A 23,206-nucleotide genomic window follows, 5' to 3' on the forward strand; every position below is an offset into this window, starting at 1 on the left:
GCGCACGTCACGAGTCAGTGACACTGTTGAATGAACCCGCTGCTTTGATTACCTAAAGTTTAGAATGTCCATACATATTTTATATACAAAAATATATTACAAATATATAAAAATCTATATTATAAATGTGTTGATTTTAAACTAAAATATTTTTCTGTGGTCAATCACTTTTTGAAGTTGTTGCACATTGTTTAACTGTAAATTTGTTCTTTTATATACCTCGAAAAAAAAAAAAAAAAAAAATTATATATATATATATATATAGTTTAATAGATTAGTTACTTGTTTACATGTTGTTTTTGTTTGTTTGTATACTGAAGTATTGTAACAAAAAATTTTTTGTTTGTTTGTATACTGAAGTATTTCTGATTACTGCATTGTTTTCATCCTGTCATTTTTAACATTTATGTACTAACTGTTTTTTAGCTGTCCTGTGTGCTTCTCCTTCTCCTGATGTAATATACATGTTAAAAAAGTTTCTTTTGTATTTGACTGTTGACTAGTTTCAGTGTGTAAGTGAAATATTCCAATATTCCACCAATTTCCCCTCAGGAATTAATAAAGTATCACTAATCTAATATGCTTTTTAGATGTGAAAATTTATTCCAAAATAAAAACATCAAACCCAGTTTGCTCTTGGTGCATTACTTAGAAATAAAACAGTAATGCGTTTGTTTATTTGTTCACCATTGGACACAAATGAGGACAAAACTGAAATGGAAAAAAATAAAAATAAAGGTGACATTTCTTCCCTTTCCACGTCGTCACAAAACAATATTCTCTTTTATTTGGACACTTAACTTTATATACTCAACCAGTACAACAGCAGATACTCAAAGCAATGTTTCTGAAGAAATAAAATGGCTCTTAACTTTAGCACAAACTGTGCAACAACCGCTAGTATTCTTGGAACTGAACTGAAAACAGAAGCCATGGTCCAGCTCATTAAATACGGTAACTATGAAACCAGAACCAATGTTAGCATCATGTGGTTTGGCGGGGTTTGGGGTTCAAGGCTTTAGATTAGTTAAGCTAAGTTTAAGCAGACAGACAGAAGTGGACTGATCAGAGAGTAAGCAGGCAGCGATGAGCCCACACTCACAGCTCTACTGCTTTACTCTGCAGACCATACTGTCCATATGACTGCATAAAATCAGTGTGTGTGTGTGTGTGTTGGTCTATGACAGACAGGGCAGTCATAATATCCACATCAGGCTCTGATGGATCAAAATGTTCTGGACTCTGCTCCTTGCTGGGGCCTGACAGAACGCTGGAGCACCCCTCCACTCATCTCCTCGTCTCTTCTGGTCCTGTTTCCAAACAGCACTGCTCTCTGCTCAGGCTTTGATCTCAGGGGGCGAGGTGTACAGCTGCTCAGAGTTCTCTGCCCCCAGGTCCTCTGAGGAGGAACAGACAAAGAAAATTAGAAAAATCATACAGATAACTTGGATGTGACATAATATAGCTGACACACAAAACTGCTGATGTAAGAATCAAAGCAGGCTGAAATAGCTGCAGGCAGTTTTCAGCCAGAGGTTTCTGAGCAGACATTTTAATGCTCACAGCTGGCTAAAAAAAGTGGGCACTTTAAACATGAATATCACTTTATTCATTGTGGGGCAATAGTTGATAATGTTTCTGTGGCACTGGGGGAGCTTTGTCATCATGAAACATAATTATATCATAGTGAGGTCATCAGGGTTACTTCAGCTTGGGCTTGGTGACTGGAGGTGTAGAGTTTGAAAGGCACGGGGGTTTCCCAACTTCATGGAAGCTTAACGCCAATGCTCTGGAATAGAACTTTAATATCACCTTAATAGAACTGACTGACTGAGATGTTGAACTTTTTGTGGAAAAGGTGGAAGAGGTGCATGGAGCTGCTCTGTGTTTAGCGGTTATAAACCCCATGCTCAGCGCTGCGTGTCCGCACCCCATGGAATTTAGGGGTTAAAGAAACATTTGCACTGGCTTCAGCAACGAGTAAAATAGTATGTAATTATAGATGTCAAAAGGAATAAACCTTTCCATAAAAACTATTCATTTATTGACTTTACAGTAAATGTGCTATATTGTATCATTATGTGGACATGACACTACACCAGCATATGAGAGCTTGGCCATATTACACAGCACCAGCAGTGACTACACAAATGAGTGTCCAATGAGTTTACCAGGAAGGACACACTTCCACAGGCCGTATGTTTTCCCCACAGCGGTCTGCCACAGTCGGAGCGTGCCGTCCTCGGAGCCGCTGGCGTACAGCTCACCATCCGGACTGAAGCGAACACAGTGCACTGGACCAAAGTGACCCTTATAGGACTCTGCAGACAGGAGGGACAGCAACAGCATTTTTTTTACACAGTTACTGTGACAGGAAACAGATTTTCTCAACACACACTGAAAGAAGCTCATCCTCACTACCATAGCTCACTCTAACAAGAGTCAAAGCACTCTGCTCCTCACCTAGCTCTTCCTTGTTGCTGTAGTCAAATTTGTAGAGCTTGAAGTCGTCTCCACCGGCAACAAAGAAATCCTTCTCTGGGTGGAGGGAGGCTGAGTTGATGGGAGCTGGGGCCTCCACCGACTTGATCAAATCCAGGCTGGAACATTAACAAAATCATTTTAATATAACTCGGCCAACTCAGACAAGATGTATTTATGATGTTTGCCACACAAAACAAGAAAAAGAAAGAGCTCTCCCTCTCTCCCACCCACCCACAAACATACATGTCTCATTAATAGGGATGTAGGGATGTAACGATGCATCGTGACACGATTAAAAATCGGCACAAATGCGTGACGACTCGCATCGGTTGACAGAAAAAATGAATTGCGATTCTTGGCGAATGGGAACCTGCACAGCGCGTCCTCTCACTGGTCAAACAGGCTCCCCCGCGCGTTGCGTGAGTGTGGCATATTTGGTCCGTCCTGCACGCGACTTCAAACCCCACCGGGACTGTTTCAGAAGCAAGCGCTTAACCCGCCAGACTTTGTTTACTTGCTCAGATTTGGACATTTTCCCAGTGTATGTTCTTCTAAACATGCTTCTACATGTGTAAATATGTTATGTAGTTAGTTAGTTTCGCTTTTGTCTGTTTTTACGACCGGCAGTGTGCACGGGGTATTTTATTTTGAAAATCCACCAGATTCTCTTTGCTTTTTCTGTGTCTGGCTTCCGCCCGCTCCAGGTGCTCTGTGGAAATTGACGCGTGCTGCTTGCGAGTTTTAATGTTTTTATTTTATTGTTATGTACAAAAAATGGGTCATATTAGACCCTGAATAGTATGTAAGGGTTAATGAGTAATGAAATGTTAGGATAATTTTTGTACGTACTTAAGTTCCCAACTTCATTGTAAGATTAATTTAAAGCTTTAGTTAATAGAATGAATAAATGAATGAATGAATTCAGTTGCTCTCCTAATCTGTCTTTTGCACGGGAAAAATTTTGGCTAGTGGAAATTCTGATTGGCTGGTAACTTCATAAACTTACCAGCCACATTGGCTGGTGATTAAAAAAGTTAATTTAGAGCCCTGGTTACGCCACCTCGTGAGCGAAAACTGCACATCACACCAGTTAACAGCAGTTTGTGAGAAGAACTGAGATTGTTTCTAAAGAAAGTAGATATTTGTCATGTGTTTTGTTGTTTAAGATGTAAGTTGCAGTTTTTATAAGAACACAAACTGTTTGAGAGTTTCTGTAAAGAAAGATTTTTTTCCTACAAATAAAAAGATAATTTTATTTGGTCATAATTTGTCTGTAGCTCATTTGATTTTAAAAAATCGTGAAAAAATCGTATCGTGAACAAAAAAATCGTGACTCGAATCGAGTCGTGAGTTGAGTGTATCGTTACATCCCTACTCGTTAATGTACAGATTGTAAAGCCCTCCGAGGCAAATGTGTTTTGTGACTTTGGGCTATACAAATAGAATGTGATTTGATGTGTAGACTGAGAGCACAGCATACCTCAGTGCATTGTAGAAAGCGATCGTCTTTCCATACGTGATCACAAGAATGTCTCCATCAGTCATGTACTCCATGCTGCTCACAGAAGTGTCGAACGTCAGCGTCTTCACCTCCTGCATGGAGCTTCTGTCCCAAAGTCTGGACAGACACATGCGCGCACACACACGCACACACACAGTAACTAAAAAGGCCTCTAGTGTGTTCGGCTTGTCAGCTGACAGTTTCTGTGACAACACACAGTCACAATCAGGATGATGAGTTGAAGCACAAATGAAGCCGCTTCACTGACCGTATGGTTTTGTCCTCAGCAGCAGAGAGGATCTGCTTGTCGTTGTTGTACCACAAGGCTTTTTTGATGGCTGAAGTGTGACCTGCGATCTCCTGAGGTGCTTGAGACAAAGACGCAACACAAATGTCAGGGTTCTACTGGGATAACTCACTGTCTTTAAAAGGATCTGACCAGAGCACAATTTACAGGAAAGGACTACAAAAACCTTGAAGCTGTTTGAAACACATTCACCTACCTGCATCGGGGTTGCTGAGATCATAGATGCGCAGCAGCTTGTCGTTTCCTCCAGTCAGCAGGCAGCTGCTGTCCTGAGAGGAGAGGCACAAGCATTCATCTCATCACCACATACAGGATATGTACAGGAACACTTAGATTCAACACGTCACTGCACTGACCTGAGTGAAGTTGACAGTCTTGACGATGTGTTTGTGCGCCAACGTGAGGATCTCGTCTCCACTCACTGCATCCCACACCTTTCTGGAAAGCACAGAGGTCGTCTTTTATTAGACAACTGTCAGGACAAACTTTCCCTTTGTTACCTGAAGGACCACGGGTTAGCAGTTTGATGAAATGAATATCTAGAGGGGACAGATCATCTTAAAAACAGCTGATTCATCATCACATCACATGTAAACTGGATGGGAGACTGAGTTAATGCAGCTCTGTCAGCTCACAACATTCCATCATGGACAAAAAAACAGCCAGAGAAAGAGAAGTCCTCAGGATGACTGGATTCTCTGTCAGCCCCCGTACAGACTCGGACTCTCCACTCACGCTGTGAAGTCAGCCGCGGCGGTGGCTGCCTTGGTGGCGTCTGTGTTCAGAGTGGCTCCCCAGACAGCGCCTTTGTGACCCAGAAACGTTCCTATCCAGTCCCCTGTGTCTCCCTGGCGCAACATGGGCTTGCCATCTGACAAAAGAAAGCAGGGAGGACGCAAAGGTTACATCTCGGGAGAGGGGCGGCTTACCAGCAGATGACAGCTGTGACAAAACCTGTGGATCCTGCAGACTACAGGCGTCTGACACACGCACTAATTTTCTCACTCAATTGTAACAAATCAAATTGTTCTGAGAGTAAACATTACATGAAACATTCTAACAACTCTCAATGGAAGCCTGTGTTAGCAGACAGAAGTATGAACCCCTCAGACATCATGAAAGGAGGAGCTAGATCGGGTAGTCCACTAATCAGATGGTCGGTGGTTCGATCCCCGGCTCCTCCAGTCTGCATGTGGAAGGGTCCTTGAACAAGATACTGCTCCCTGGAAGTCGCTAACAGACATGTATTCAGCTATCAGCATGTATTCAGGTCTTTGGAACCACTTCCAACGTCTAGCTAACGGTAACGTTCAGACCTCCGCCTCGTAGTAAACCGTGTATGACTCATAGCCCGTCAGTCGGTCTCACCCTTGCAGGCGCTGATGAGGAAATAGCCGTAGGGAGTGATTCCACTGAAGGCCAGGTCCACCACAGGCCGGGTGTGACCGGAGCAGGTGAGCGGAGTCTGTCTCATCGCCATGGTCCTCCAGCCGGGCAGGTTCGGTTCTGTGGGCGCTGAGGGAGGAGGCAAGAGAACGCTAGCGGCTGGTGGCTAGCTGGCTAGCTGGCTCGGATAGGCTAGCGGGGCTAACAGACAGACAAGCCGGCTGGTGTTTCGCTGTTTCTTTCGGTCGGCTGCTGCTCGGACAGGACTGAGAAGAGCGAACGCTAACTACGCAGCTCTGTCAAACTAAACGGCGGCTCCCCCCCAGCGAAGGAATGGCTATCGTGCTAATAGCTACAACATTGCAACTAACTAGCAGCGTGCAGCGCGGCGTCACTCCGCAGAGACGATGTAGCGGCTGCGCTAGCCACAACAAAGGTAATGCTTCCGGTGTGTTGTTTTTCACAATAAAAGCGTCACCTCCTATTTTAAACTGACTACTGACTAACTGCGGTGTGTTCAAGCGTCCAGTATAATATAAATCAATGAAAACCTACGAGTTGAATACTCATATGAATATAAGAGTGTCTGTGAGGTAATAATAATTCCGTTTAAAATGTTTCCTGCTTTTATTTTGGAAGCTGGGCAACGACTTCTTCATGTGCTCGTTCAGAGTAGGACACACGCCCCTCAGCTGTTCTCCTGCCCCCTGCAGCCAATTAAAGCAGCTCCTCAGCGCGTGCTGTTTTTTAGTTTAGTAACGCAGTCATTATTATGTCACACCTGTGCAACGTATCTCACTAAATACCGTGTCTATTGTGTCTCACAGCAGGATGTTGTAAAACCGCTCGAACCCAACACTGATAGAAGACAAAGATATCCTTAAAGGTCCAGTGTGTAGAATTTAGTGGCATCTAGTGCTGGAGTTACAGATTGCAACCGACTGAACATCCCTCACCTCATCCTCTCATTTTAAGCATGAAGCGGACCTTGTAAAAATAAAGTCCCTATGCGGAGCCAGTGTTTTGTTTGTCCCTTCTGGGCTGCTGTAGAAACATAGTGGGTCAACATAGCAGACTCTGTTGAAGAGGACCCTCTTCCCTCCGGCTACAGATAAGGCTCATTCTAAGGTAACATAAACATTACTATTATTATTTGTATACTAATGAAAACACAGTTGCAGTATAGTGACATATTACTGAGTGTATATAATATGTGCGTTTATATATCCAGGAGTAATATAAATGCATAATGTCCTGTCCATATATATGCTGTGCATATATATGTATTATCTAAAAAACATCACGTTATCAAAAATAAACATTATGATATCAATCATCATACACATATTGTTGTTGTTCTTTGCTGCGTTTTCAATCAGAACTTCCCACACTGTGAGCAGTATATTTATAGTGACAGCAAAAAGAATCATGTAAATATATACATAACTAGTCAAAGTATGATAAACTGCTCATATCACTGTGTGCTGATGGATCTGTAGTGCGCTCTGCAGAGGGCGCATCCAGCTCCCGGTGTTCACGTGGGGCAGAGCTGATCCCTCTCACTGAGGATCCAAACCCTGCGAGCCTGCAGCAGGCAGCATGACACGCAGCGGGGAGTGTGCCTTGCTTCACGGCCACAGGCAGAGATGGCGTCCTGGTGCCGGTGAATAAGCAGAAAAACAGAGCAGAGGGAGGGGAAAGGAAAGATGAGAAGCTGCATTATTCAGAGCATCACATGGCAGAAGATGACTTTCTCTAGCGACGATGACAGAGCTCTGTGGATCTTTATCAGTGTTTATTCTTCTTTTTGTCTTTCTTTTTGACATGAGATTTGAAGCAGCGCTGTGATTCCTCGGAGGAGAGGAGAGGAGAGGAGGCGGTAGGGGGGTTGTTGTCTACCTCAGCTGTTTCTCCCTCCGGCGGGGCTCTCCGCTCATCCGACGCAGGGAGGAGAGGGTACAGGGAGGGAGAGAGAGGGGCGATGGCGGCAGGTGGAGCAGGATGCGGGGAATCGGTGGAGCAGTGTCGGGCCGAGGTGGAGCGCCTGAGTCGGGAGCTGGCGGAGGCTAACCGCGAGAAGATCAGGGCGGCGGAGTGCGGGCTGGTGGTCCTGGAGGAGAACCAGAGTCTGAAGCAGCAGTATGCCGACCTGGAGGCCGAACAGGAGGCGCTGAGGCTGGAGCTGGAGCAGCTGCAGGAGGTGGGCTCAGCAGGGGTATGCCTCGTTACTCGAAAAAGTCAAGCTTTAGTGATGTCAGTGCTGACAGTAAGAGTTTATTATAGTCAGGAGATGTTATGACTTCACAGATATGGTTTGTGATGTTAATACACGTCACATATACACACTGTGTGTACACAGACTGTTCACCTGCAGCTCTGTGTGGGCTACCTGTAGTTACTGCACAGCCAACAATAGACAGGCCCAGCCTGACATGACTGCAGGGACAATACACAGACATATTAAAGGTTAGTCAGGCTGCTCTGTCCATACCAGCCACAGAGCCTTTATGTCTTTATTCTGATTGTTTATTGTGCTCTGATCTACATGTGCTTTGGTATCTCGTTGTTTTTAAATGACACAATTAATACAAAAAATGTATAACTCATAATATTTATAATATTAGTGAGTTTAAGTTCAAATGATCAGACTTAAGTCTTGTGATAGTAGCATGATGAACTGTTTCTCTGGGCTTCCCTTCCTTGAGAGGATTCCTGGCACAGTAAACGTTATCCATGATTCATTTAAAGTAAAATCACTTACTTCTCTCTTACTTCGTCAGTGCTCTGTAACCTCAGGACAAGGTTGCCTCAGCATGACTGGGGTGGAGTTGAAGTGTCTTTGGTGCTGAAGTGATTAGTTGATGAATTATTTGTGACTTGAATTAAGAAATGTTCGCTATGGCAGGCTACATGAAGATTCATATCATATGACTCATGACCATTTCTTGAGAAGGAACCATGTCTTCAGTCTACTTTACAACCTTACTCTTATATTGCTTCATGTGGTACCTACAGTGCTCAGTCAATAAGGTACAATCACAGTGAAATGTAATCCAGTTGAATCAATTTGTGCATTAAAAGGGGGAGGGGGGGTGTTCGAGAACCATCTTCCTGATTGAGGAGAAGAAAGGGGGAATAGCTGTTATCCGGGCTGTTTGGATCCTTAAAGATTCTCCTGGCCTTATTATCGCAGCATCTGGCATAGATGTATATGGATGGGTAGAGCACCACCTATTATACGTTCAGCTGAACCACTGCAGGGCCTTGTGGTGTTGTTCGGTGCTGTTTCCGTACCAGACAGTGATGTTCCCTGTCAGCATGCTCACAGTGGTGCAGGAGTAATTCCTCGGTATTTGAGGGGATATCTGGTATTTGTGTCTGAGGTGAAACAGTCCCTGCCTTGACTTCACAGAGTCAGTTTGTGGTTAAGGATGAGGGACGTCAGGACGTCAAGGACCCACATTCACAGTGAGGTGTTTCGTCCCAGGTCCTTGAGCTTTGTCATCAGCCTGCAGGGAACTATGGTGTTAAATGCTGAACTGTGGTCAGCTCCCTCTCTTGTCCAGACAGTGCGGAGGATGTGTGCTCTTTTGTTCGTGTCCACCTGATGAATGTAACTCTGATATTCACTCTAATTTTAGCTTTTGTTTGGTCCCCACCAGCTCCTGAGGGAAATATCTGGCAGCAGCTAACTGTGTGCTTTTTAGGAGTGAGCAGTTTGTATGCAGCGGGCTTATCACTGAAAACAGCTGATGGCTGATGATTGTGAAGTTTCTGGAAAACTGCAAAATTCCTCACTTGTCGACTGATCAGCTAGGCTCGCTGTATCCTTTACAGTGGCAGACATTGGCTTGAAAATAGCTAACTTGGGTTTACACGCAGTGTGTGTCTTCAGTGTGTTCAGTTTGTGCTTGTGTTTTGTCTATTCCAGTCTTCCACATCAACATCAAGATGCATTTTAGAAAATGAGATGAATTTCTACAGTGCAGTTTTTAAGCACTAGCCATGTTTACAGAGGTCCATAAACCTTATAGTCCCATTTGAATCATTGAATTTTTGAAGTAACCATGAGGACACAGGTCACCAGCTGCTTGTCGTGTTTGCACAGGTCAGTCGAGGAAACTCTTGATTTTTGTTTGTGCAAGCAACATTTTTAATGCTTGACTATGTGTTTATTCACATACACCCAGCCTGAACATATACAATATGTGATGATGTTGATCATGTAATTCTGCATGTTCTGTTTCACCTCTGGCCTCGGGAGGTTTTTTATCTCCATGGAGTCGGATAATCAATCAGAGCTAATGAGCTGCGCCAGCCTCACTTCTGATCAGCTCATTTTTCTGATCGATGCATCGGAGAACAGCATTTTTCAGCATGTACACTAATGTATGGCAACACTAATTCAAAGCTGACTGTACAGTTGAAGGTCAGTGTGTGTGTGTGTGTGTGTGTGTGTGTGTATGTGTGTGGCTCAGAGGAAGCCGACAGCAGTACCAGTTGATATGATGTGTCAACAGTATATTATTTTTCAAATCAAAATCAAAATCAAATCAAGTTTATTTATATAGCCTTTTACAATAGCCAGATGGTACCCAAAGTGCTTTATAACAAAGCTGTAGAAACAAAACATAACAGATAGATAAATAAATACAGTTAAATTAAAATACAATTAAAATACAGTTAAAGAATAAAAGTGCTGTAGTGTTAAAAAAAAAAAGGAACATGTGTAACTAGTCAGAATAAAACATTTTTAACAGTCAACAGAAGTTTGAATTCATTGTTGGAAGCTTCCCAGTTCAACCATAGTGCTGCACTGTTGGCCACTGGTCGTTCAGCTGGAGTTATGGCCATCATTTCTATCTATAAGGTGTAAAAGGTATTGTTGTATTCTATTCCTACCTAAATGAAGTGCTTTAAATAATCTGGCTGAGCATTTGGCTTGTTCAGGGCTGCGAGTAATATTTCTTTATTTATTGATCAATGTGTACATAACGTAAAGAAGCCCATTGCACCTTCCAAGGTGCTGTCTTTAAATGACTGTTTGTTTGAACAAAGTCACTTTGGAAAAGCTGGAAAAACGTCATGTTTGGTATTTCTTAATGATGAATACAGTTTTCTACCACTTGACTGTTATAAAACAACATATTACATACTGTACATGTGGGCCAGGATATACATTCTCGCCTTATTCATTAAATCTTTTAAACTTAAGAGGCGTTTTCAGAAACTTCGTATTCTTCACATCCCCCATTAAAGTCAAACTCCAAGGACTCCAAGGTTGCCCATTGTCTCTGATTGTTCATTTGTGACATCACAGACAGGATCAAAAACTGATGAGCAGTTGGCACCAATGCCATCAGTGTATGAATGTGTATGAATGGTTGGATAAGATATGTAGTGTTCACTTAAGCATCTTGAGTGGGCAAAAGACTAGAAAGACGGTAAATACAGTAAGTACAGTCCATTTACCATCTAGGATCTCAGAGGTGACGACAGTATCCGGCTTTTTGCAGATGATGTGGTTCTGTTAACCTTCATTGGACTGTGACCTCCAACACACATTAGATCGGTTTGCAGTTGAGTGTAAAGCGGATGGAAGTCAGCACCTCCAAGTGTGAGTACGGGAAATGGTGGACTGCTCCCTCCAGGTTGGGAATTCAAGTATCTCTGTGTCTTGTTCACAGGTGACAATCAACTGGCATGTGAAATAGAGAGGTGCATTGGGGTGGTATCAGCAGTGTTGTGTGGCACCTCGAATGAGATTTAATTTTATATTCATATGCCAACATACTCTAATTTGACATTTCATTAAAAAATATACTGCTACAGTTCAGTAATATATTCTTGCACTCGCCAATAGGTGACAGTGTAAGCTGTCTGTATAGAAATTAATGGGAAAAATCCAAACATCCCTTTAGAAATACGAATGTTGTGTCCTCTAATGTGTGTCTTAGTTGCTGCTGTAACACTTAGATGCTGCTTGGTAAAGACCTTCCACTTCACCAAAGCGCCACCCTGCTACCAACATTTGACCTCTTGTTTTAGCCACCGCCTAGTTTCTCTAACATCATCATTGCTTTACTTTCCTCATTGTCTCTCCTGACTGAGATCACCTTGGTTTAATACAAGGGGACATTTTGAGGATGACACAGCAAAAAAAAGTTTTTTTTTTTTTTTTCAGAAGATCCCCTCTATCCTTCACTGTTTTTGCTTTCTATACATTTTTTTGCACGCCCTCCATCCATCTGTACACACAACGTCTTCATCTAGTCTCCATTCAATACCTCTTATTTCATCTCATTCCAGCTCATTTGAGCTCATTGGACTGCTATCGATTGTCTCTGTCACAAGGCTTACTGCCTAGGGAAAATGGTTACGCTGATGTGAGAGGGTTGATACTTTCCTAATTATAAGGGTTATTTTGCTTATGACTAGTTTCTCTGAAAGACGAATGCCAGGATTCAGAGGTATATGACACTTTAGTGAATTGTCAGTGTCTATACCTGTCATATCATCCTGCATTGAGAAAGAAAAGGTAAATGACATCATCAAATCATTAAAAGGAAACTTGTCCATTGAAACCAGTGCTTTAATTGGGCCGACAGTATTTAATAGGGAAATTTATGGTACTGTTATTACTGCTGGGGTACCAGTAATTCAGTTTTTTACCTCTTATGAGTATGCCTACTTGTTAAAGCGCCACCTTCTGGTGAATACAAGTATGTGTTTGAGTAAAAACTTAAATGTAAACACTGGGAAAATTATTGGGCAGATTCGATGACAAGTCAGAAAAGTACTAAAGTAAGCTTTCCTCAGGGAACCATGAATGTCTGTACTAAACTGCAAGATGCATGTGTGGAATTGTTGGTCTCTGTAGTTAATATTCTAAAGAGTACAGTCTAGACCTGCTCTGTATGGAAAGTGTCTTTTGCTCTGAGCTCACAGTCCGGGCAGCCCGGCTAACAAATTAACAGCTAACATGAACTAACAGCAGCTACAGTTGACAGCAGTTTACTTTACAGTCTATCGTTAAATCAATCTAAATCACAAATAGTCACAAAGAGTTTAGGAACAGCCGGAGGACATCAGAGGGACACCCAGCAAATATTTTCTCCATAAAATATCATCCAGTTTCACCAGAATCAGTGAATCAGTTGGTGGTGTGTGACGTACGACTCCTGACCCGGATGAATGACAGAGACACCATTCACGTGATTACCATTTAGTGTAGCATTAACGTGATTTTAGATCTGTTAGTTTATGGTAGAAAAGATGTATAATCAATATACTGTATGGCTGGAAGATTAGTGTTTTTTGGTTGACATAACAAAGCATTTGTACCTGTAAGGACATAACTGCTGCTGTTATATATCTGTACATGTGACACTAAATATGACTTTCTAAATGATCTTGTGAAAGAGAAGAAAGAAAAGCAAGAGTGATGTGATGTTTTCAACTGAAATGTTAACAGAAATTACTCATAATAAGTCATGTTTAAAATGATAAAGTAACTTTAAAGTGTTTTTCAGAAGCAGTTGTTTTCGTACCTCGCTGGGTGAACTCTTCATCAGTGATGAAGAGCAGACACATCAGCTTCCTCTGGCTGAGCCTGTCTCTCAGCACAGCCGGATGTGAGGCCACAGAGTCCCAATCCAAAGTTATATAAATAGTTTCTTCTATAAATGATTCACTGTAACACACTTTAAACACTAAAGTGTGTGCTCGACAAACATTACTATTTCATGGACATGCAAGCAACTTAAGCACATTCACAGTATCATTCATCTGTGCTGTCATTCACTTTGTGAAACGAGCAATGGTGGAAGTTTGTCTCGTCATTTTATTGTCTGAGATTCTTTCTGTGCAGTCACTGTGAGGGTTTGTTCATTCACTGATAAAGAGAGGTTAACGGAACACAAAGCATGAAGAACACAAAGCTACAGTACCTGACAAGTCACACATCTTGCACAACAACTACAGTGAAGCTATGGAGTTCAATATTCAAGTCAAGTCAAGTCAATTAATGTAGCCCAGAATCACAGATCACAATGTGACTTTACAATCATACTGTCTGTACAATCCATTCACCTCCAACTTTACTACAAAGGATTTGAAATGCCAGAATGTAGCATAGAATTGACAGTGTAGCAGCATTCACCTTTTAAAAATAATGTTACTTTGGAGTAAAGAAAGCACAAAGGTCACATGACATGCTTTCACTCTATTTAAGTGGCTGACATGGAGCAGCTGCATTAATGTAATAATCATGGGCTTCCTAGCAGGAGGAGTTTCCATCAGAGGCCGTTAAAAAACGAACCACAGCTCGCTGCAAATTAGCTCAGCAGGAATCCGTCACATTGACATTCACTGAGCTCATCTCCACTGTGTGCTGTTTGAATACTGTTCAGTGACAGATTTTACATAAACAAGGTTCAGGTTCAAGCTGTCTTTTTGTAGATACTCATAATAACATGCAACACGTCATGTGTCACAGTCTTTAATTCATTCACCCCACATGCTAACCCTGAAATTAAATCAGAGCTTCAAACACATTCATCTCTTTGTTTCACAGAGGACATCTGAACTCTCTAATGTTCTTCTACATTTGTAATGTAATGTAATAATTCTTAGATACTGAAAGCAACAAAGTTTCAACGTGAAATGTAAGTAAGTATAAAAACAGAAACTACAGAATCTGACCATTAACCTGTGCTGTTGCTGTGCAGTAGGTGGTGGTTACTGACAGTATAAAGTTACCCACAGGTTCCTGAAGAGCAGCTCTGGCTGCTGCCTTCTTTGCTCTCCTGCCAATTTTGCCTTGAGGCTTATCTAAAAACTGGCAAAGACGTGGATCATCAGACTTAAGGTGGGCCAAATGACACCTTAGACTCTAATTCACCCTCAGTACAGTTGTCATGAATGGGGAAATTAGCTATAGAGACCAAAACAGTTGTTTGTACCAGGCTGTAAACATGTTTATTTCTGCTGTGAAGTTGGACTTTTGAACATGGAGACTGACTCATTTCTGGAGCCAGCCTCAAGTGGACGATTGAGGAATTGCAGTTTTTGGCACTTTGGTTTCATTTTCCAGCCACGAAGGTTGGCACTTCGTGGTAGTCTGTGCAGAGAGTATTCCTTGCAGGTTATTTACTTCAATCAAATTCGCATTAATGTTATTTTTCCTCACCACCGTCGCCAAGTGCTTGCACATGGTGGAATTGTTGGGTCTCTGTAAATAATATTATAAAGAGTACGGTCTAGACCTGCTCTGTATGAAAAGTGTCATGAGATAACTTTTGTTATGATATGGAGCTATATAAATAAAACTGAATTGAATTTTAGCCTTTGAGCAGAAGTTTTTGATTCCTGTTGAATCTGCACTGATTCAAAACAGGACAATCTCCCACTATGTTGGCTGAGACATTTTGCTCGTCCTTGTTTCTTTAGTAATAGTTTTGAGTTTTGTGTTATTTTTAGAACTAGGTTTAAAATACAAGGTCAGCTTTAATGAGTAAATCTAAACCAGTCTGTTCTTCAACTGAACAGCAAATAAACAGAATTAGATTTCATAAAAAATATTCACCCCTGAACCCCGAACCCTGGGCCGCTGTGGCAAGGACTGAGTCTTTGTACATGGGGCGGATGCTACCAACTGAGCTAAATGACACCCTATTACTTAATTTATATAGCACCTTTTAAAATAGTGTATAAAGTCAAACTCAGACACTGGCCAGACAAAGGCAAAATGAATATTAAAGAACATGGAGAGGGGAAGATGAAGAAAGATAAGGACAGTTACAGCAACAGTCATTAAAGAAACATGACAATATAAAATAAGATTTAAGCCTCGACTTTGGATCAGCCAGAAGGACCCCACCTGAAGATCTGAGGCTCAGAAGGTGGCAACATCCCAACATGTTACATACCCAGACGTGCTTTAAAGGTAAACAATCAAATCTTAAAATCAGTTTTTTAAATAAACAGGGAGTCAGTGTAGAGAAGCTATAAAATAAAAAATAAAGGTAGAGCCAAATAAAGAGAAGTGCAAATGAGCACCAATTAAACTGTTTGCAGCAAATTACCAACACTGAATTGTGACAATGGGTGGTAAGCGGACCAAAGAGGCGGACGCTGGGTTCACAAGTGGTACAGAGTTTATTCACAAAAAAACAGGCTCAGGCTGAAGGTTCCCGATCGACTGGTCTGTGGGAAGTAAAGGGGGGGGGGGGACGCTGGGGAGCGGGGAGACATGAGGGGGGAGAGGTCGGCGGTGAGGGTCTAGGAGAGAAGTGGGTCCGGGCTGGCAGCTGCTCAGCAGGGGTAGGTGATCTAAAGCACAGGAAGCACAGGGTCAAAAAATGAGGCAGGAAACACAGGGAGAGAAAAAATACAGGAGAACCAAGAAAACACTAAGAGTCTCACAAAGCACTTTGAGTGGGAATCACTGGGAAGAGGAGCCTGACTAGTTACCGGGGGAAACTGTAAAGGTCTGGTGAGGAGTGACTGGAGAACCGGTGGATTTCAGCATGAGTAATGACCAGGTGAGGTTCAGGTGTGTGCTGCAGCACAAGGAGAGGAAGAGAGCAACAACAGGGGCAGCACAGAAGTGGATGCAACATGAATAAAGTGTGCAGAGAGAGGTGAGGAGTGGAGCTCTGATGAACAATACAGTGAGTGCATCAGTGCAGCCGTCGAGGCTAAAAACAGAACAGGACTGAGTGACCCCCCCCGGGGACGCTCCGTTACTCCTCTGTGATGTCACGCAGCCAATGGGACGCTGCCCTCCTCCTGTTGTTGTCAGCAGACACTGACTCCCAATCAGCACTCTGCCTCTCTCGCCGGGGTTTAGAATGGAGCAGGTTCATGGATGCGCCTCCTCTGTAGATACCAGAGAAGAAGCAGCAAAAACAAGACAAAGTAACACGACATATGTTTGATTCAACCTTTGATGCTGTAGTCTGGAGTCAGATTGTGTATTTTGTCCACTTCCTGTTGTCGGCGTGCTGGATCTTTGGTCTCCCCTCTCTCCTCTGCTCTGTTAATTATGAATGTGACACAGCCACATGCTCAGAAGCACTTAAGAGCAGACTGGATGTCTGAAAGATGTAGAAGGATGTCTGAAGTGTTTGCATGTGCCAAAACCTTACCCTCGTGTACACACTCTACATTAATGTGCAGATATCTGTTTATAGCAATTCTAACAGCTTTCACTAATGAACTGAGAACTACTTAATGAGTTCATTGCAGAGATCTCATTATATCAAAGTCTGATGGGGCAGCAAACACTAGTAGTCAGAGGAGCAGACAGGTTGGATAAGGAGAGAACAGGAGAGAGACTTCATCCATCATGGTTCACTGAGCCGCTTCCTGTGCACTGAGACGTAATGAGACTGTTTTCCTAAGAAGGACAGCATCAGGTCGTTTGAGTCAGAGACAGAGACCTCCAACAGCTGTAATCATTATGAGCAAAGGAGAAAGTCAGGTGACATTATTATAGAGTCAAAGTCAGTGTAGGGAGGAGGTCGAAGTTGATGTTGATGGTTGATGTTGACTGTTTCCTGCTTTCTACACACAAGTTCATTTCCTTAATCATGACCACGACTGTTCTATAACCTAAACCGTGTGTTTATTACTGTAACCATGACAACAGAGCTCCCCTATCCTTAGCAAAGTCATTTGAACCCAAACCACAAACAAGTTGTTTTTGTCCTAAACTAGACCAGAGTGTTGTCACATCACAAAACAGATTGAACAGTTTGACGTGGATCTTCTTCTTTCATTTGGAGGAGCAGTCAAGAGATGTTTTACCAGTTTACTTCATGTCCCTGTCGTTTTTTTCAGGCACTTCCATATTTTATTTATTTATTTACTACATACAACATATAATGTAGGCCATACAGGACATACATCAGGCATGTCCAAAGTCCCAGGGGCCAATCTTACTGCGGTCAGATTTCATGCGGCCAAGTTTTGTTTTTATATTATATTATTTTTGGTCTGCTAGGATTATCAGAAACTGTTTGGCTGGAAGATTAGTCTTTTTTGGTTGACATAACGAAGCATTTGAACCTGTCAGGAGATAACTGCTGCTGTTATATATCTGTACATGTGACACTAAATATGACTTTCTGAATGATCTTGTAAAAGAGAAGAAAGAAAAGCAAGAGTGGTATGTTTTCATACTACATTACTCATAATAACTCATGTTTAGAACTGAGGGTGAGAACAGCGCCGGTCCTGGCCACATTTGCGCCCTGGGCACATTTAGTGTATCAGCTTCATGTATGTTTAACGTGTTCATACAATGTATTTCAGGGCATTTGTATGAAACTTTTATTCTTCATTTTTTCATTTTTAAAATGTTAGTATTGGCTCCCTGGGTATCTTCACATTGTCAAATCTGAGAGGGGTGTCCAAACTTCTTGGACACTGATATAGATGTATGCACTCATATATATGTGAGGGTCACGTTTTATGGCCAAAGCACCCCTGTCCATCAACACAAATATCTTAACAAATAAGCTGTTGGCTTGCATTGCAGCCAGTGTTATCAGTGTATGAACGTGTGAAAAGGACATTTAGTTTATTGACATTATTTGAGGAAATGAATTGAACGCTTGTGTTTTGATGCCTATACGTTGTCATTTCTTGGAAGGAAAGGTGGAGTCATAGTGAGGTAGTGGTGTTGTAAACAACAGACGGATGTGAAGATTGGATGAAAGTGAAACAAAGGACGCGTATCAGGGGAAGGGTATGAAGCCGTATCAGATGTGATTACTCCTCCCATGTCTTCTATCTCTTCCCCTCCCCCCTCACCCTCTCTTCTTTTACTACCTCCATCCCTTCATCTCTCTGGTGGGAGCTCTTGTGTTGTCTTTGAATTGAACAGAATGTAAAGGAGGGAAAAGGACAGCTGCGCACATCTGGAAACAAAACAGGGATGAGAGTTGACGGAGTGAGAGAGGAAGAGGTGGCTGCAGCAGTATGGCTATCACTTCCTTTGTCCTGCTCTCCCCACAATCTTTACTGGATATGAGAAGAGCTGCCACTCCCCAGCAGCACACCAACACACACACACACACCTCAGCTGTGTAGGCTTGAGAACAAAGAGGTGCAGAGTGAACTGAAGGAAGCCAGTGAGGAATATGGTATTTCATTTCATCTGCACCACTACGACATGAGACTGGACACACATGCGTGTGTACGGATCATTGCAGTGAATATTGATTTATGGAAACCATAATGAAGCATCTTCATGTTTTTCATATCAGGACATGTTTTTGTGTTCTGCAAATAAAGCCCCTCTCAGACCACTAGGTGCATTTTGGCTCCGACAGACACACACATGTGCTGTATATGAAATATAAAAATATATGGACAACACTTGTAATCTGTCACTTCAATCGGTAAAGAGTGCTGGCAACTGGGGAGGAAGAATTTGGTAGAGTTTGGGGCTGTTTCCACATTTAGTGCAATTTTATTTATATACTGCCAAATGATAACAGAAGATATGTCACAGCATTTTCCATACAGAGCAGGTCTAGAAAAAATAAATAAATCCACCCTCAGTACAGTTGTCATGAACGGGGAAATTAGCTACAGAGACCAAAACTGTTTTTTGTACCAGGCTGTAAACATGTTTATTTCTGCTGTGAAGTTGGACATTTGAACATGGGGACTTATGGAGACTGACTCACTTCTGGAGCCAGCCTCTTTGTGGAACTGCAGTTTGGGCACTTTCATGTTGGCTTCACTTCACAGCCACAAAGTTTGCCTCTTGGGCAACACATGTCAACACAGAACCAAATCTACAATAGGGGAGAAAATTAGCAACCTCTGTCCAAAGTGATATGCTGTTTTGGAGGAAAGCTATGTATGTATGTTTTTAGCTGAGTTTTCAGTGAAATGTGTTGTTGTTGGTTTGGAGCGGTGTCAGGTTGTAGGTTTTAAATATGGCTACCTCAGCAACCTTTTCCTTATTGAAGAGGGCCACTCTGCAACATTTAATTCCCGGGCTGAAAATGAGACCCACTCCACCCCTGCAGAAAAGCATTCAGCCAGGCAAACCTCTGCAGGAGAATGGATTGTACTGAAGAGCTCAGTGACTTTCATTTTTGCACTGTCATCCAACGATAAATCAGTTAGTCAAATTCCTGCCCTTTTGCACTGGTCAACTGGAAGAGCTGGTATTAAGAAGTGGAGACATCTGGCAGCAACGACTGATCTGCAGATGGTATAAAAACCAATAGTCTGGGGCCTGTTTGTTTCAGCATCGGGCTCGGCCTGGGTCCCTTGGTTCCAAGTTCTACAATAGACAATAGTGCACATCAAACACCTTTTGGATGAACTGGAACACTAACTGAGAGCCAAACCTGATCAGCCAACATCAGTGTTGGACCTCACTAAAAATGCAAAACCTGAAGCCAGAAGAGTGGATGGAGGCTGTCATGGTTTAACATGATATGTTCCTGTTTTACTTTGACTGCTGTCTTGTTTTTCTCCAAATGGCAAGTTCCTCTAACGTCCACTTGAGGCTGGCTCCAGAAGTGAGTCAGTCTCCATAAGTCCCCATGTTCAAATGTCCAACTTCACAGCAGAAATAAACATGTTTACAGCCTGGTACAAAAAACAGTTTTAGTCTCTGTAGCTAATTTCCCCGTTCATGACAACTGTACTGAGGGTGAATTTATATACAACTCACCTGTTTAAATAGCTGCTTTGATTGACAGGTTATAGGTGGCTTGTTTGGGCAACCAGCTTGCCTTAGCTCCACCCATGATCCACCTCTTTGACCACTTTTGGATTAGCCGGGAGGCGACGGAGACAGGACTGCCAAGACAGAGACGAGCAGAGCCCCCACACTGACTTTGACAATATCTCTTCAGAAACCTGGTCATGAGACTACGTCTTGTTTTATACAGTCTATGAAAAGATGCTGTCTAATAGCATTAGATCAAAAGTCTCTGTTCAGTGTCAGAGCTCTTTTTGTTTTACTGTACATGCTTAGACAGTGTTACTACTGTAGGGACGACACAGGTAAATGAAGTGTCTTTTTAGTATTTCTTTGTGAACTCGTTGAGTAAAATGTTATCAGCACAGATAGTAAGATGGGAGGGATAGCAGGAAATCACACACCTCAGCTCTTCCTGGGTTCAAACAGATTCTAGATTCTTCTACAGAATGAAATCTCCAGTGCTGTCTGGTTGCTACAGTCTCATGATGTCCTTTCCCTTCTGTCATTCCTCTTCTCCTTGGTTCTCCTTCCCTCTTGGCTGCTGCCTGTGTCTGTCTTTGTCTCTTGGTCCCACATTTACGAGGACACTGCTCTCCCATGGCTGCAGGGTTTATATTGATCCAAGCGTCTTGGAGCTGTTCATGCAGATAACAACTAATGTGGTGAGAGAGACAGAGAGAGAATGGACACAAAGATCCTCTCTAACAAATGAAGGCTATAATTCAGCTCACATCCTTCAGGCACTCACTGAGAAATCTCATCACACAGGCTTTAGTTTGATCATTTAGAAACAGTTAGCACTATGCAGGATGCAACAACGAATCTAAAGAGAAATGCAAGAGAGTAGCAGGGTTGTGTATATTGGCACATTGACGCTCTGGAGCTGGTCCAGGTACAGCAAGAAGCATAGTGACTTTCAAAGGTCATGGTTGTAGTTTTGTACTTTGGGGTGCTGTTGTCAGAACTGTGGGACAAAGTCTGAAACTTTAAACAGTCGCTCCATGTCATTTAACTTAAGGACTTATGATCCAAAAACAGATGTCTGAGTGTACGGCAAACCCCTGCAGCCACACAAATACGTGAATTATAATTTGGGTTTTATATCATGTATTTGTCGATCCATAACAGGCTTTTATGGAAACCCTCATAGGTTCTGTCTATACTGAGAGTCGGAGAATTCAGCCTCATTGGAATGTTGTGTGGAAGACTCGCCTCAGTGTCTCACACAAGGTACCTTTTAGTGTACTACTAGTCTACTCCAAGGTAACCTATCCATGTCAGGTGACAGAGTGCAGGGAGGTTGGTTTGGTGGATCACGGGGTCAAACAAACACAGGACCTCCAGCCAGAAGAGAAGGGGTTGTTTCCTGTGTGAAAACAATTGGCTTATTTGAAAGCTGATGTTATGACGTGAGATATTATTTTCCTTTTACTAGCCCTAACCAGGTCATTTTGGTGCCATAAATAAACTGTGATTGTTTCACAGCGCTAACCGTGCATTAAAAAGGTGTCTCATACAGACACTAAATGGAACCATGTGCATCTGAATGGTGTGACAAAGCAGTGATAGTATTTAGTGACTTGGGATTGAGGATGTGTTAACTGTAACTACTTGAAATCTACAAGTATATCAAACAGAATAAATCATCGGCTATCAAATAAAGAAAGTAAAAAGATATTGTCCTAAAAAAATCAACATACTTTCAAATTAATGTTTAAATAAAACAAGGCAAGGGCTTTAAATAATGTGTGTGTGTGTGTGTGTGTGTGTGTGTTTCTCTTGCATCTATTGCAGTATAATTAGCAGTGAACTGACCTTGATGTACAATACTGGCAGCCTGTCTGTGTATAGTCACCCACCAGGGGTCAGACACACAAACAAACAATGCAGATACTCTGGCATCAACACAGTGAAAGCTGCCAGGCACTGATATTTATTTAGCATGTGCTGACTATCGATGTGAGCAGACTGATGGAGGGAGCTTCACAGCAGACTGCAGGACAAAACACCTGCACAACTGTTCAACAACAGTGGGGAACACCCTGGACAAGTTGGTGGTTTCATCATGTGATAAATGTTCTTATGTCCGAAACAAGCTCTCATGTACATTTATATAAAATGATCACACGTTCCGTTCCTATCAAAGCATCATCTTTTCACTGACTGGCAGATGTATAAACGATTTCTAACACAGGACCACAGATCACTTATATAAGTCCTCTTATCACGTACATGTTCATTAGTCTGTTGTCACCTGAAAATAAGAGTAGTTACGTTTTGTCACCATAGAAGGAGACGTTTATATCCACAGAGTGCAGGTCCTGAGGTCCTGAGCCCGCCATGTTGAACCACCATGTTTCTACAGCAGTCCAGGAAAGACAAATTAAGCACTGGCTCTAGTGTTTTTTGCATGTTTTGTAACTATAGTAGTTTCTCCTTCATGTTTGGAAGGAAAGGGTGAGGTGAGGGGCTGCAATCAGCCCTTTAAGCTAACATTACCGGACGCGGATCAGCCGCGGAACGGCAGCTTGCCCGGCGTCAACTCACACCGGACGCGGATCTGCCGCGGAACGGCAGCGGAGCGAGCCGGTCGTATTCACGCGAGAATCCTGGACATACCCGAGACCCCGCGATAAACAGTGTATAAAAAAACAACAACAACTGTTACGACCCGACAGGGCAAAACTTAGTCCAGGGGAATTCAGGGAAGTAACAATTAAAGAAAAGACCCAAAAACAAAGGGATTAACAAAGGACCGACTGCAAGTGCAGGGATTTATTCAAAAACACAA

General features: G+C 42.4%; 2 protein-coding genes and 1 long non-coding RNA gene across 5 annotated transcripts in view; 1 reads left to right on the forward strand and 2 right to left on the reverse strand.

Moving 5' to 3' along the window:
* Nucleotides 1-629: 629 nt before the first annotated feature.
* On the reverse strand, nucleotides 630-6,000 carry strap (serine/threonine kinase receptor associated protein). The gene is made up of 9 exons (XM_010741760.3): nucleotides 5,661-6,000; nucleotides 5,028-5,163; nucleotides 4,649-4,730; nucleotides 4,489-4,561; nucleotides 4,254-4,353; nucleotides 3,965-4,102; nucleotides 2,464-2,600; nucleotides 2,172-2,321; nucleotides 630-1,399 (listed from the first exon to the last, which is right to left on the reverse strand). Exons 1-9 carry the CDS (start codon nucleotides 5,770-5,772, stop codon nucleotides 1,338-1,340), a joined length of 990 nt encoding a protein of 329 aa, XP_010740062.1. The 5' UTR covers nucleotides 5,773-6,000; the 3' UTR covers nucleotides 630-1,337.
* The window catches only part of LOC104927641 (protein bicaudal D homolog 1), a 51,049-nt gene continuing 33,825 nt past the window's right edge, over nucleotides 5,983-23,206 (forward strand). For all 3 annotated transcript variants that reach the window (XM_027272101.1, XM_019272988.2, XM_019272991.2), the window contains exons 1-2: nucleotides 5,983-6,114; nucleotides 7,508-7,878. In XM_027272101.1, coding sequence (XP_027127902.1) covers nucleotides 6,012-6,114; nucleotides 7,508-7,878 — 474 coding nt within the window. In that variant the 5' untranslated portion in view covers nucleotides 5,983-6,011. The remainder of the gene's footprint in view (nucleotides 6,115-7,507; nucleotides 7,879-23,206) is intronic.
* LOC113744058 (uncharacterized) lies at nucleotides 15,922-21,940 on the reverse strand. Its single transcript, XR_003461256.1, has 3 exons — nucleotides 20,817-21,940; nucleotides 20,383-20,510; nucleotides 15,922-16,559 (listed from the first exon to the last, which is right to left on the reverse strand). It is a non-coding gene; the product is annotated as an uncharacterized LOC113744058 (long non-coding RNA).

Source organism: Larimichthys crocea, chromosome XX (assembly GCF_000972845.2).
Source record: "Larimichthys crocea isolate SSNF chromosome XX, L_crocea_2.0, whole genome shotgun sequence".
Classification (NCBI taxonomy): Eukaryota; Metazoa; Chordata; class Actinopteri; family Sciaenidae; genus Larimichthys; species Larimichthys crocea.

Excerpts from the sequence above, each read along its gene's own strand:
- strap (XM_010741760.3), bottom strand. The coding sequence starts at position 5,772 with ATGGCGATGAGACAGACTCCGCTCACCTGCTCCGGTCACACCCGGCCT. Across the intron at positions 4,562-4,648 it reads AGACTGTCAACTTCACTCAG|GACAGCAGCTGCCTGCTGAC; the intron begins GTCAGTGCAGTG and ends CTCTCCTCTCAG. Across the intron at positions 2,322-2,463 it reads CAGCAACAAGGAAGAGCTAG|AGTCCTATAAGGGTCACTTT; the intron begins GTGAGGAGCAGA and ends TCCTGTCTGCAG.